The 14,547-nt window shown below is 33.8% G+C and overlaps 1 protein-coding gene across 1 annotated transcript in view; it reads left to right on the top strand.

Annotated features, from left to right (window-relative positions):
* The first annotated feature begins 878 nt into the window (after positions 1–878).
* Positions 879–14,547, top strand: part of LOC133331103 (uncharacterized) — a 76,378-nt gene continuing 62,709 nt past the window's right edge. Inside the window, exons 1-2 of the mRNA XM_061539513.1 lie at positions 879–905; positions 954–1,568. Coding sequence (XP_061395497.1) covers positions 879–905; positions 954–1,568 — 642 coding nt within the window. The remainder of the gene's footprint in view (positions 906–953; positions 1,569–14,547) is intronic.

The raw sequence follows: 14,547 nt of genomic DNA on the forward strand, positions 1-14,547 counted from the left end.
TGGTTAAGGTATTTGACGCTTTGGACCGCTAAGCTACTTCTTCAAACTTAAAAAAGTTCAGTTAAAATATTAGGCTCTGCGAAATCCGATAATTTTGATAATTTTGTGGGAATGGTCCGTTATTTTCCATCATTGAACATAATATAAGTTTGGATGAAATATTACGATGTGCAAAATGTGGATGAAATCGTTTACTCCTGCCAGACAGACAAATAAATTGACCTTTGTAAACCAACTCCACATTGTCTGAAACGGATTTGGTCCGTACACTCTAAAACCGATATTTCGATGAGCTACATTTTTTATCGTAGCAAAGTGAATATACCCCCATTAGCCCTAAGGCTGAGGGTATAAATATATATTCCATTTTCTAAATTTTGTTTTTTCACTTCAAACCCAATATTTTAAAATTTGTCGTTGTTGTTTATCCAAATAGTGTTTGTGTGCATGTTTTGAGCCAATTTGATGGCGGTTATTGATTGAAGTAAGCCATATGTGTTAATTAGAGTTTAAATAAAACATATATATATATATATATATGTTCATCATGTAGCGATGCAAAAACAAACCACCAATACCACGAAAATAAAACTACTAACCACAATTTCACTGCAACGCCAGCTACAAAGTGATATTTTATCAAACGATTCCGAACACATCAGAATTGAAATTGTGTAAAGTGAAAAGAAAAAAAAACCGATTGTGCAACAACAATATTCAGACACCGGTCGTTTTTAATTAATGACTTGCCATTTAGTTTGAAGCTGGTTGCAGAACAGCATTTCAACATGACTACAAATTCTGACATTGACACTTTCCAGCCATTAAAGCCATTTACATGGCCTGTAAAAATAGACAATGTTACAGAAACCACTATCATGTCTACGACAACAACAACAACATCGGCGGGAACAGCAACAACGACAACACTTAATTTACTACAACAACAACAGCTGTTTACAGCGAACACCGAACTTAATAACAGCCTCATGCAGCCTCACAACAGCAACAACAACTCGTCCACGATTAACAGCAACAGTTCTCTATTCGAGAATGATAACGAAGTCCTGCAAACCATTGAATACATTGGCAATGTCCTGTGCTTCTACTATGTACCGATTATTGTCGGCACCGGCACCATCGGTAACATCCTCTCGGTTGTTGTCTTCTTCAAAACGAAGCTACGCAAATTATCGTCGAGTTACTATTTGGCCGCACTGGCTGTCAGCGATACTTGTTTCCTGTTCGGCCTGTTTATCCAGTGGCTGAACTTCATGGACGTGCACATCTATAATCGTGAATATTTCTGTCAGTTCTTTACGTTCTTCAGCAATCTGGCCTGTTTCTGTTCGGTGTGGTTTGTGGTCGCATTTACTGTGGAGCGCTTCATTGCGGTCATGTATCCCTTAAAGCGTCAGACAATGTGCACAGTTCGGCGAGCGAAAATGGTTCTGTTGGGCCTAACGTTATTGGGTTGTCTGCATTGTGCTCCCTTTTGGATCTCGTCGACGCCGGTTTATTTGCCGAAATTGGAGATTACAATATGCGATATTAAAAATGAATATAAGGTAAGTGGATTTGAATGTGATAATTATCCTTACAAAGTCATTCTTACACATATGTTTCACATATGTATGTATAGTATATTTTTATCTGTGTGTATGTTGGAAAAGTTCATTGAACAGAAGAAAGACAGCCGATTAATGCATTTTAACCCTTTAAGGCCCGAAATCTTTTGCCTGATCAATAATTATAAGAAACACAAAATTTTGAAAGTTATATTCAATATCGCACCACTGTGGGCCACGAAATCCAATTTTGGGTAAATAGTTAATAGCAGAGAAAGAGAGAGAGAGAGAGAGAGAGAGAGAGGAAAAATACGTTAAATATTTCAAATCTTGAGCTTTACACCGGTAAAATGTCATATCATTGAGGGGTTTTCATATTTTTGTTAATGTAATTTATATTTGAAAAATGTAATATAACATAGACATGTGTCAAAATATTAACAGGCAATGATAATTTAAAGATAATGCTCAAAATTTTTGTATGTGACTTAAAAAAAGCTCTAAACCTAATAACTCCGATCGAGGCCTTGATATATTATCTGTCCAGAATTTTGCGACCGTCAGCGACCTTTCATAGACATACTAGTTATTGTCCATAATATAAATATAGTCCTTGAAATGGGCATATAAAAAATTAATTAAAAACCCAGTGGGCGAAAAATTTGTGTGGTTCTATATCCCGAGTCTGGACAATATTTTGCGATATTTGTACCCTCTTGACTAATTATAGGTCTATAGCTCAACATTCTAACCCTGGTACATTCTCCAAATCTTGTTTTCCCGCGTTGAATATTTACGCCATATAATAAAAATTTTGTCACATTAGGTTTTGAACAATTTGTGAGTCGGAATATTGACCGATCATCATTTAAACAACCGTTCTAAGTATAACTGTGGCCTGCATCGTGTTTACAAATTATAATGAACAGGCGGACGGACGGGCATACATGTCTAGATAGACTCAGTTAGTTGAGATGTGAGGATCGGTATACTAAAAAGTGGGTCTAGGACCAATATTTCGTGTATTACATACTCTTGGGAAAGCCACACAAAGCTATAATACCAGAAAACCTAGTTATACCATATTAAGTACAACTTATATTAACATAGCAAGTTGATGATAATTTTGGAACCAAATTGGCTGTAATTTGCTACTTTTACTTCTCATTGTGTAGAACATATTTCCATTATTTTTATATAAACTATAGGACTTTATTTAACATGCTTCGTAATGTCCGATTTGGGCCAAATATTCACCGTTTTTTGTATGATTTGTTGCCATTTTAAAGGTAACCTCATAATGCCTCTCTCATAGAAGTCCTGCTCTCTATTTGCAAAAAAAACTCTAGTAGTCGATTTTCACAATCCTCTCTAGATACCAATTTTTTATAATTAAATAAATTTTGCAATGCAAGATAAAAATGATAATCGCTTGGGGCAACGTCCGGACTCTGTGGCGGATGCATTAAAACTTCCGAACTAAGCTCCCGAAGTTTCTGGTGAGCTACCGTTAGTCCTGGTTTGGTCACCGTTTGAGATGCTTCACCGCTCTTTGACCACGATCGTTTTCGCACAGGGTTATCGTATGTCATCCATTTCTCATCTCCAGTCACCATCCGTTTGGCCAAGACTTCGCAGATGGAAATTCGATCCATCATATTTTTTTCTGTTAATTGGTGTGGCACCCAAACATGGAGCATCTTTTTGAATCCAGCTTTGTGTAAATGGTTTGAAACTGTTTTATGGTCAATTTTTAGCTCCAGGGCGATGTTACGACTGCTAACATGCCGCTCAACTTCGATCATTTCTCCGATTTTCTCGACATTTTCGACGACCGATATGGATTTTTCCCCCAACCTATTTTTTTTACCAAAAATAATCAATTTTGGCCCACTATTTGGCCTAGACTCCATAAAGCGGTTCACTCAAAAATTCATTGGGTGTTAAATCTTATTACCAAAAACTCTCAATATTGACTTATGTTTCGAAGTAGGCCTCATGTAAACCGACGATATTTTGCGGATTTTTAACACTTTTTTTGAAATTTTAAAAATTTTTGATCCAACAAGACCGTGTATTTTCTGTATACATGATCCTGCATTTTTTGACGTTGATTTCATCCAATTGATGTACTGTATTTTCCGAAACATATTCTTCAATATCAATTTATCCATGTCTGTCGGCTTAATTTGTTATGGACTTGCATATACACTGGTAGCCAAAACTAAAGCAACTGAAATTGACAACTGAATAAATGACCTGTAACTTTTTGCAAATAAAGTTATAGTGAAAGTTTTTTTCTGTCAGAAAAAATAGGTAATTTATTCATTAAAAAAAAAATTCGAACGCAAAATTTATTTTGAAATTAAAAATTTTCCATGGAAAACTAAATTGACCCAATTTTTGCTTGCTCAAAACCAAAGCAACTTTTTGATTTTTTTCTTAAATATAAGCAAATTTTGCTAGCAATCGACAGCATAATCATTATTTTTCATTACGGCAGCACAGCCACGAGGCCTTGGATCAATAAAATGTTCAATTTGATCCTTGGGTTTACCATTCCTTGCATCCTGAACCTATGAGTGGAGACTATGTCTGTTTGTTTGTGAAACTCTTTTGATGTTGCTATCCATGATACTCCGAACATTTTTTTATAGGATAAAGGGATTGCTTGGCGATTATAAATCCCTGATTTATGTTTTGGTGTATGTTGACATGTTTTGGTGTATGTTTAAAGGTTATTGTCAAGTTGAAACACTCAAACAAGCGGTACATTTCCTTCAGCCAAGGTAACCATTACGTTTTCCAACACATTTTTATAAACAATCCGATCCATTACATCATAAATCTAGTAAATATATCGAACTACATAAAAAGAAAAACAGTCCAATACCATTACTGGCCCTCCTTCACGCTTTCCAGTACCCTTGAATATACTGAGGCATGAGCCTTTAATTTTAGGACTTTCTCACAGTAATTTTTCATGTCTGAATCTTTAATATTTAACTTTAACTCAACCCAGATCATAATATCGACACCTCCGAACCATAGTATGCTAAGTCTGAAAAGTGAGTTTTTCAGTAGAAGCTTCCAAAGTATGGAAGTTTCTTTAATCGTACGTGCCATGTTAAGTACATTTTTGCTTATAACTTTGGTTTGGATTGGCCGATGATTACCAAAATTTCAGTGAATTTAAATTTAGGACCGCAGTAAAGAACTTTAAAACATGCTAAGTCGACTTAGCATACTATGGTTCGGAGGCGTCGATATATCTTCACCGAGTCGGATTTCAATTAATATAAACTTTGCGAAAAGCAATCTGACCTTCCGATTCTTTTCAGAAATAAAGGCCTACTGACATAGCTCGTTCACGCTCTGTTCTTGAGGTGATATCCAACGACGTTGAACTCTTAAATGGTGTTTTTTACTCCTATTACAATTTGTTGATCAGTACGAACTGATGTTCTTTTGCAGACTTCCTCCGTTCTAAACTGTCACTACTGTTTTAGTTGCATATAATTCGACAAATCACTGATTTATTCATGGAATATTTCACGGAAATAATTTTCTGTGATAAACTATATTCAATGAAAAAAGTGATTCAGTGAAAAAAGTACCCGATTTAAATCTGAAAAAAAAAAACATCACGATTTCTTTATTTTTGAAAAAAATATGTTAACTTTGCGATTTTAGTTGCTTTAGTTTTGGCCACCAGTGTATAGAACATAACTGTGTTTTTAATTTTTCTTTTATTTCCAATTTATGATAATTACATACAATAAATCGTTGTGTCGGCAAGCGAAACAAATTGCGGTTAAATGGGTTAATGATGCTATATATAGCTGCAATGCAGACTTACTGAATTAATTTTAATAACAACACATAATGACATTTCTTCGAAAATATCCAAGGAAAATGGTCTTTGCAAAATATTTCACAGGAATTTAGATTATTTTAAAACATCGTAGAATTTTAGTTCAATACCAGTGGAGCTTGTAACAAACAGTGTCGTAATGAGATGTTTGGAGATTTTCGTTATATTGTTTTCTGATTTACCAGCCAATGTGCCGAAAGGCAATGTTTAAAAAGAAAATAAATCCCACTCATCGGCGTTGTATGCTGCATTTCCTGAGTAGGTAGGTAGGTTGCCTCCGTCTTTGTAGAACGGCTTTCACCATGCACATTTTGAAATTGGGTATTGGATTTCAATTTGTTACATTTCTCTTCTATTCAAAACAAGTAAAGCAAATGTAAAGACTGCTTTGCGAAAACGAAAAAAAAAACAATAAATCGGATTTTTTTCTAAGAAATATGAGTTTTTGGTACTATTTTTTCAATTAACCGATTTTTCATTTCACTTTTAAAATAACAAAAGCTTTAATGCAAAATTCATTATGAAATATATAAAAATGTATGGATAATCTAATTTTTTGCTTGGACAAAACTAAAGCAACTCTACAGTGCAGACAGATAAACTCAAAAATTTTATTTATTTTTGCGAAAATAATTGATCGTAAAAATTGATATCTGAGTGATTTATTGAATTATAAGTTTATTTTATGCAATTATATCATGAGAAGGCCTAAAAATTAAGGACTCAGGCCTCAGTATTGCACGGGTACTGGGAAGCATGGAAGTGGGTCAATAATAGTATTGGGCTGCTTTTCATTTTATGGAGTTCGATATATTTACGAGATTTATGGTGTAATGGAACGGATTGTTTATACAAATGTGTTGGAAAAAGCTATGGTTCCCTTCGCTGAAGAAAATATACATGTCAAAGATTGGTTCTTGGAGTCAAAAAACAGGGTTATATAATGGCCAACACAATCATCGGATCTTTACCCTGTAGAAAAATATATGGAGTATCATAGATAGCAAATTCAAAAAGAGTTTCAAAAGCAAACAGACATAACCTCTTCCCAAAGGTTCAGGAAACAAGGAGTAGTATAACCAAGGATCAAATAGAGCATTTTATTGACTCAATGTCTCGTAGGTGTGCTGCCGTAATATAAAAAAAAAATGGTTATGCTGTCGATTATTTGTAAGAGAAAATAAAAAAGTCAACCTTCATATCAGTTAATTATGCAGCGATTGGCAAGTAATTTCATGTAGCGTACCGAATTCATTCTAGTATATCGTTTCGAAATGGTACACCAAGCTTTCCATATATGATAAATTGACGCCAAAATTTGGAATAGTTTAAGTTTCGAAATTGGTTCAGATTTAGACATGACTCCCACGTACAATTTCCTTTAATTTCTTCTAAATGATGCGCCAAGCTCCCACCATAAAAACAGTAATAAAGTCAAACGTCATAATTTTTACATTTTTTGTAATTTTATTGAATGAAAGCAAAACAAGTGAAAAAGCGGTAAGTTCAGCCGGGCCTAACTTTGGTTACCCTCCACCAACGATATACTGACTGGTACTAGAAATGAAAATATAGGGAACATACCAAAATGTGGACCTATACCGACATTTCTAAAACGGGATTATGTAAACCATAATACAAATTTCAGATTTTTTAATGGATAATTATACCCTCAGCCTTATGGCTAATGAGGATGTATACACTTTAACACGGTGAAAATGTGCCTCATCGAAATATTGGTTCTAGACCCCATGTTTCTTTGGACCAAATCCGTTTCAGAAAATTTGGATTTCATCCAAACTTTGCCCATCTTATTATTTCTTCCAAATTTCGTTCAAATTCGAAGATGGGGAATATCGGTATATCGTCATAGAATTTTACGCTGGTCAAGAATATATATATATATATATATATATATATATATTTTATAAGGTCGGAAATGATTATTTCGATAAGTTACAAACGGAAAAACAAAATTAATACCCTCCATCCTTTGGTGGAGGGTATAAAAATGTCGGAAATAGCATCATATTTTAGACTATTTTTCGCACGAATTATGGCCTTCAAACGGCCAATGAAACACTGGTATTTTTTATTGTCAACCTTGCTTTCCAAAATACTCCAAACACAACAGACCAACGGATTGGTATCTAGAGATTTTAGTGGCCATTGTGCGCTGGAAATGAAGCCAGGAACCTCATTTTGTAACCATTCTTGGGTGGCGCGTGCTAAGTGCGATGTTGCAAAGTGCTGTTGGAATGTCCAAGGTCTGCGTCCAATACACCCTCCACAACATTTTCGCGATAATATCCGAAATTTATTCTGTCGATTTATACGTGCGGGGAGCAACCATCGGCTGTTATGGCGGCCCACACCATCACCATGGCCGGCGCTTGAGTTCTGGTAGCCAACCGAAGATGCACATTTTCAGCTGACCTCTTTGACTAGTAAACATGATCATTTTGATTGTTTACAAACTGCTGGACAACGAATGTTTTCTCATCGGAGAAAACCAAATTCGACAGTTCACCACTTTCGGCCAAGCGAAGCAACACTTTAGCTCTATTGAGTCTAGTTTCTCTCTGTTGCGGTGTAAGTTCTTGGGCTTTTTGGAATTTCAATGGCTTTACCCCGAGCTAATTTTTCAATACTTTTCGGATGGAATATTGCGATATGTTCAGCTCACGAGCCATTTTAGGGCCCCTGCGACGCGGGTTTCGATCAAGTCGCTTATTTACTTTTCGAACCATTTCTGCTGATGTTGCTGTTTTCTTCTGTCCACTTCCTTGACGTCGGGCTACGCTACCAGTATCGTGGTAATGAGCGATGGTACGATACACAAAAGATTTATTCTCATTTAAGGGGACCCCCCTATTCTCGGGGTCAAAATTTTTGTTGTTTTAATTCGAATCTACACTAATTCAAGAATGTCCCTACACAATTTGAAGTAAAAATCTCAAGAACTCTTGAAGATATAGCCGATTTATTGTATCAGCATCAAGTGACGGATGAAGGGCGTCTCAAACTTTAAACGCGTTTTTCTCTTTTGCGAATGGCGGGCACGATAACTCAAAAACTATTAACCCAATCGATTCCAAATTTTTACACGTTTCTCTGGCAGTGTATAGCTATCGTATGAACTAGGACAAAGCCAATCGGTGAAGATCTTCCTTATTTTTTAACTTGGTTTTTGGTAAAAAAAATCGGCGATCCGCCATTTTGTTAATTTTAAACGGTCCGCCATTTTGTTAATTTTAGACCGAAGTCAATAATCCTAGTTCATACGAGAGCCAGACATGTACTCTTTCTAACACCTTTGGAATTTTCGGATTCCGATGTTCCAGTGAGGAGTTATCATGCCCGCCATCAAAAATAAGGAATTTTCTTTAATTACAAAAAACAACAACAAAACAATAACAAAAATTTTTTGTAAATTATTTTTCTTCTATTTTAAATCTTCAAATATATATGTGCAAAGTTACAAACCTTAACAAGCATTGGTATTGATTTACCAGCCCATTGAAAATCTTGAAAAATTAAAATCGTGAATGGGGGTGGGGGGGCGTTCCCTTAAATGATCTAACGATAGCCACTTGTGGTTTTCCAGCCAAATATAAAGAAATTACACTATGACTCTTGAATTCCATCACGAATAACTTTTTTTCTGGAAAATTCTCACCAAAATGCTTTTGTACGCTTGTAAACAGCTGTCGGACGAGTGGCATAGGAATGAGAGCAGTCTGAAGTTGGTTGCAGTTTTTTCATCTCAACCTGTATATGTATATTGGTGAGAACATTTTTCAATATTAACGCATGGCCTAGCACAAAGTCTGCATGAAATCTTTATTGGATCGATAGTACGGTCCATATAATTTAAAGATTATTTAATGCATTTCGGTTGGTAACCCATGCGCTGTTATACGATTTTTAGAGCCCATCTTGTATATATCCAAAGTATTGTAGGGTATCAAATAGCTAGCACCATCCGACTTCAGTCATTTCCTTGCATATACATTATTACTTCAATGATGTTTGTTATAGGAAATGGGGACCATTTCGTACATTCTCGTCCTACTTTTCTTTTCATAATGATGAATACTATGCATATTTTTTTTTAATATTTTCTTTTTCCTCGGCTTTTATTATATTAATAATTTGATTTATTTCAAAATGTTTTTGCATTAGCAGGTACTTAGTTATTATTTCTTTATTCTAATTTCATACTGTTGCATCGAAGACTTGACAACTTTGACATTTCATTTCAGCGTGTTAGAAAATGTATGTACATTGAATATTTATGACGCCTTAATAGTCGTCGTTATCGACACAAAAATAACCAACCCACCAACTGGACAGCGGTAACGATTAAGAAACTTGTTTATAAGGATTATTGTTTGCGATAGTCTACGTTTCGAAAAATGAAAACAAATGATGACGATGCAAAAAATGAAATAATATTTTGACAGAATCATGAAAAATAACACAACAAGTTATCTAGAAAAAAATATGCATGTATGTTAGAAAAGTATTGAACGTCCGTCATAGGCATTTAAATATCTCCTCTAGGATACATATAGTATAAATAGAAAAAAAAATGGAAAAGAAAATTTCCATGCACCCAGCTGTGATTTAATACTTTGGGCGCAGTCGTTTGGAATTAATTAGCACACAATCAAATAGATGATTAAAATCAATTCCACGAAATTTTGATTACGGTGATTAAATTTAATTTGTAAATCATAAACTCATAAGAAATATATAAATAGAAATATATGTACAATATAATATAAAAAGTTACTGCTTGCAATATACAGAGGGTATTCCTTTATGTATTAGAAGGAGACACACAAATTTTTTCCAATTTCATTCAAAACATTCCATTCGGTAACTTTTTTACTTACTTAAAAACGAATGAAAATATATCAGAAGCTATGACCAAATCTGAACCGATTTCAACGAAAATTGCCACACGTTAGATTACCCTAACATCGGTAGGATGTGTAAAATTTTGCGGCAATCGGCCTAACCTTGGGTATTACTTAAAATCGGAGGGAATTAAATATGGCAGCTATATCTAAATCTGAAACGATTTGAACAAAAATTGACACTCGTTATGTTACAGTAACTTCAGTACGTTGTGCAAAATTTTGTACTAATCGGCTTAAATTTGTTTCTTTGGTGCACCATATACTTATAATAGGATGGAATTATATATGGGAGCTATATCTAAATCTGAAACGATTTCAACAAACATTTGACACTCGTTATGTTATAATAACTTCAGTACGTTGTGCAAAATTGTATGCCTAACGGGCCATTATTTGTTGTATAATTTACTTAAAATCGGACGAAACTTTAGACACGGTAGGTAGAAGTAACTTTTGTATGTGCAAAATTTTGTAGCAATCGGCTCAAATTTGGGTCCTTGGTGTACCATTTACATGAAATCCGACGAAAATATATATGGGAGCTATATCTAAATCTGAACCAGCAGACAGACGTACGGACGGACGAACATGCATAAATCGGCCACAGGAAGTGATTCTATGCATATTATTAAAACGAACCATGTGTCTATCCTTTCCTTTTGCCGGAACTGCAATTGAAAAGCAATAATGAGTTTGAAAAAATAATCATTTTTTTAAAAAATTTTTAGAGGTTAATTTTCGTTATCAAAGAATTGAGATAGAATTTGTCTGTCATTGTAAAAAATATTGTTTGGAGGTCCTTCACATTTCATTCTCTCAAAGAAAAAATGTAGCACTTGGTTTTATGCCTTAAAGCTGGCTTTAAATATTTTGCTACATTCAGTTTAAAAGATCCCTTATACATTCACATAATTAGAGAGATTTTCCGGCACTAGGTTCGGATGAGTTTGGATATTTCAACTAAAGGAAGGTATGTTCGTTGAAATGTCCTCTAGATATTGTTCTCTCAAAGGAAGGTTATATTATAACATCTTATAACACCAAAAGGCACTGCAATTGAACAAAAATTATTAGTTCGGAAAATTCAATAAATTTCATATACAATTTCTTGGAGGTTAATTTTCTTTATCAAGGTGTTGGTATATAATTTGTTATTAGAAAAAAATGTAGCATAGGAGGTCCTCCACATTTCACTCTCACAATAAAAAATTGTAGCATTGAGTATTATGCCTCAAAGTAGGCCTTAAATATTTTGCTAATCTATATTCATTTTTAAAAGGTCCCTTATACATTCCCATAATTAAAGAACGATTTTCCGCCGCTAGGACTTGAGTTGGGAAGTTTCTACTTAAAAAAAGAAATATTTTTTCGAAAGTCCTCTAGATATTGTTCTCTCAACGGAAAGCCCAATTGTAACTCCTTATGCCTCATAAAAGAATTGCAATACAGAAACCAGAACAATAGAAAAAAATTAAATAATTTGTTTATACATTTTTGAGGTTAATTTTCATTATCAAGGAGTTGAGGTAGACTTTGTCTGTTATAGGAAAAAAATTAGTTTAGCAGGTCCTCTACATTTCATTCTTACAATGGAAATATGTAGGACTGTGTTTTATGCTTCAAAGTAGGCTTTAAATATTTTGATAATCTATATTGATTTTAAAATGTCCCTTATGCATTCCCATAATTAAAGACCAATTTTTCGGCACTAGAAGTTGAGTTCGGAGGTTTCAACTAAAGCAAGGTATGTTCGTTGAAAGGTCCTCTAGATATTGTTTTCCCAACGTAGAGCCCTATTGTACCCCTTATGTCTCTAAAAAGAACTAAAATTCAAAAACAATTAAAAAACAATAGATATAATTAAATCAAATTCTTATAATTTTTTTGAGGTTAGCTTTCATTTCATTGATTTTAGCTAGACGGTGACACAGCTTTTTCGAGATAAAGTTTGAGAATCACTCTTGCCGTTACTTGAATTGTGTGCCCCCTTTATCCACAACTTAGAACTACTTTACGAAAAACAGTCAGAGAAGTTTTACACTGTATTATGAACGATTGATTCATATTGCAGTCAGAAGTATGAAAACAATAAATTGAATTGTAAAAAATAGCTATCCTGTGAACTATTATCAATCGATACAAAATGGGAGCAGGTTCACTAAATGTTGTTTCGGTGTAGACGGCTCACAGAAATTTATGAAATTTTTAGAGTTGTGAATTCATATTAAAATACTATTCACTTACCAGAAAAAAGTTTCAAAGATTGATTCATTTTATTGCACACGTCGATACATACCTAAAAAATAGAGGAAAAAATTTCAATAACTATTTGTATTTATTCAAATGGTTCGTTTGTTTTTGTTAGCAATTTTTATTTCATTCTCTTAGATTTTCATACAATTTCTATCCTTTTTTCTCTTTTTCTTGCCAGCATCTTAAAGGCTTTCATGGGCATAATGTGTTTAATGCAATATTTTATGAATTGAATTTTTATTTAATTCTTATAATAGGATTTATAAAAATTATTAAATGAATAGAAATATTGAGAAGAAGAAGAGAAAGAAAAGATTTATCATAGCAAATTTCTATGTTAATTTTTTTAGGCTTTCTGCTGCTTAGAAATTATTAAAATTTTTCATATAAAAAAAAACAAATACTTTTCAAGAGCAGCGCATAGGAGGTTTTCATTCGCCAATATAAACAACAGTAAAATTTGGAAAATTGGGGGATCATATTAAGGGAACCCCCATTCTCGGGGTCAAAAATTTTTTTGATTTAATTCGATTCTACACTAATTCAATCTCAAGAACTCTTGAAAATATAGCCGTTTTATTGTGTCAGCATCAAGTGGCGGCTAAAGGGCTTCTCAAACTTTAAACGCGTTTTTCTCTTTTGCGAATGGCGGGCACGATAACTTAAAAACTAATAATCCAATCGATTCAAAATTTTTACACGTTTCTCTGTGAGTGTATAGCTATCGTATTAACTAGGATAAAGCCAATCGGTGAAGATCTTCCTTATTTTTTAACTTGGTTTTTTGTCAAAAATCGGCGATTTTCCAAAAAAATATTTTTTCAAAGGTCCGCCATTTTGTTAATTTTAGAGCGAATACGAGAGCCAGACATGTACTCTTTCTAACACCGTTGGAATTATCGGATTCCGATGTTGCAGTGAGGAGTTATCATGCCCGCCATCAAAAAGAAGGACTTTTCTTTAATTACAAAAAACAACAACAAAACAATAACAAACATTTTGTGTAAATTATTATTCTTCTCTTTTAAATCTTCAAATATATATGTGCAAGGGAACCCCACCCATTCTCGATTTTAATTTTTCAAGAGTTTAGCATAGACGGTGATGAAAATCGGTTGCTTTTCTCATAAAATATTTCCCTGAAGATGACTGCCGAAGACAGTCGAAATATTGGAAAATAAAAATAAACAAAAAAGAAAAACATAAACAACGAGTTTTTCAATTGACCTAGAGCCAAAACAAAAATCCACAAGAATTAACATATCACAGGTCAACAATAACAACAACAACAACAACATTTTCAATGGGCTGGTAAATCAATACCAATGCTTGTTAAGGTTTGTAACTTTACGCATGTGTAATTGAAGATTTAAAATAGAAGAACAATAATTTACAAAAAATTTTTGTTATTGTTTTGTTGTTGTTTTTTGTAATTAAAGAAAAGTCCTTATTTTTGATGGCGGGCATGATAACTCCTCACTGGAACATCGGAATCCGAAAATTCCAACGGTGTTAGAAAGAGAACATGTCTGACTCTCGTATGAACTAGGATTATTGACTTCGCTTTAAAATTAACAAAATGGTGGACCTTTGAAAAAATATTTTTGAAAAATCGCCGATTTTTTACCAAAACCCAAGTTAAAAAATAAGGAAGATCTTCACCGATTGGCTTTATCCTAGTTCATACGATAGCTATACACTCACAAAGTTGGGTTATTAGTTTTTGAGTTATCGTGCCCCCCATTCGCAAAAAATGTTTAGAGAAAAACTCGTTTAAAGTTTGAGAAGCCCTTCAGCCGTCACTTGATGCTGACACAATAAATCGGCTATATCTTCAAGAGTTCTTGAGATTTTCATTTGAAATTTTGTAGGGACATTCTTTAATTAATGTAGATTCGATTTATATCAACAAAATTTTTGACCC

Source organism: Musca vetustissima, unplaced genomic scaffold, assembly GCF_032173495.1.
Source record: "Musca vetustissima isolate MV318-11 ecotype Yass unplaced genomic scaffold, APGP_CSIRO_Mvet_v1 utg20574, whole genome shotgun sequence".
NCBI lineage: Eukaryota > Metazoa > Arthropoda > Insecta > Diptera > Muscidae > Musca > Musca vetustissima.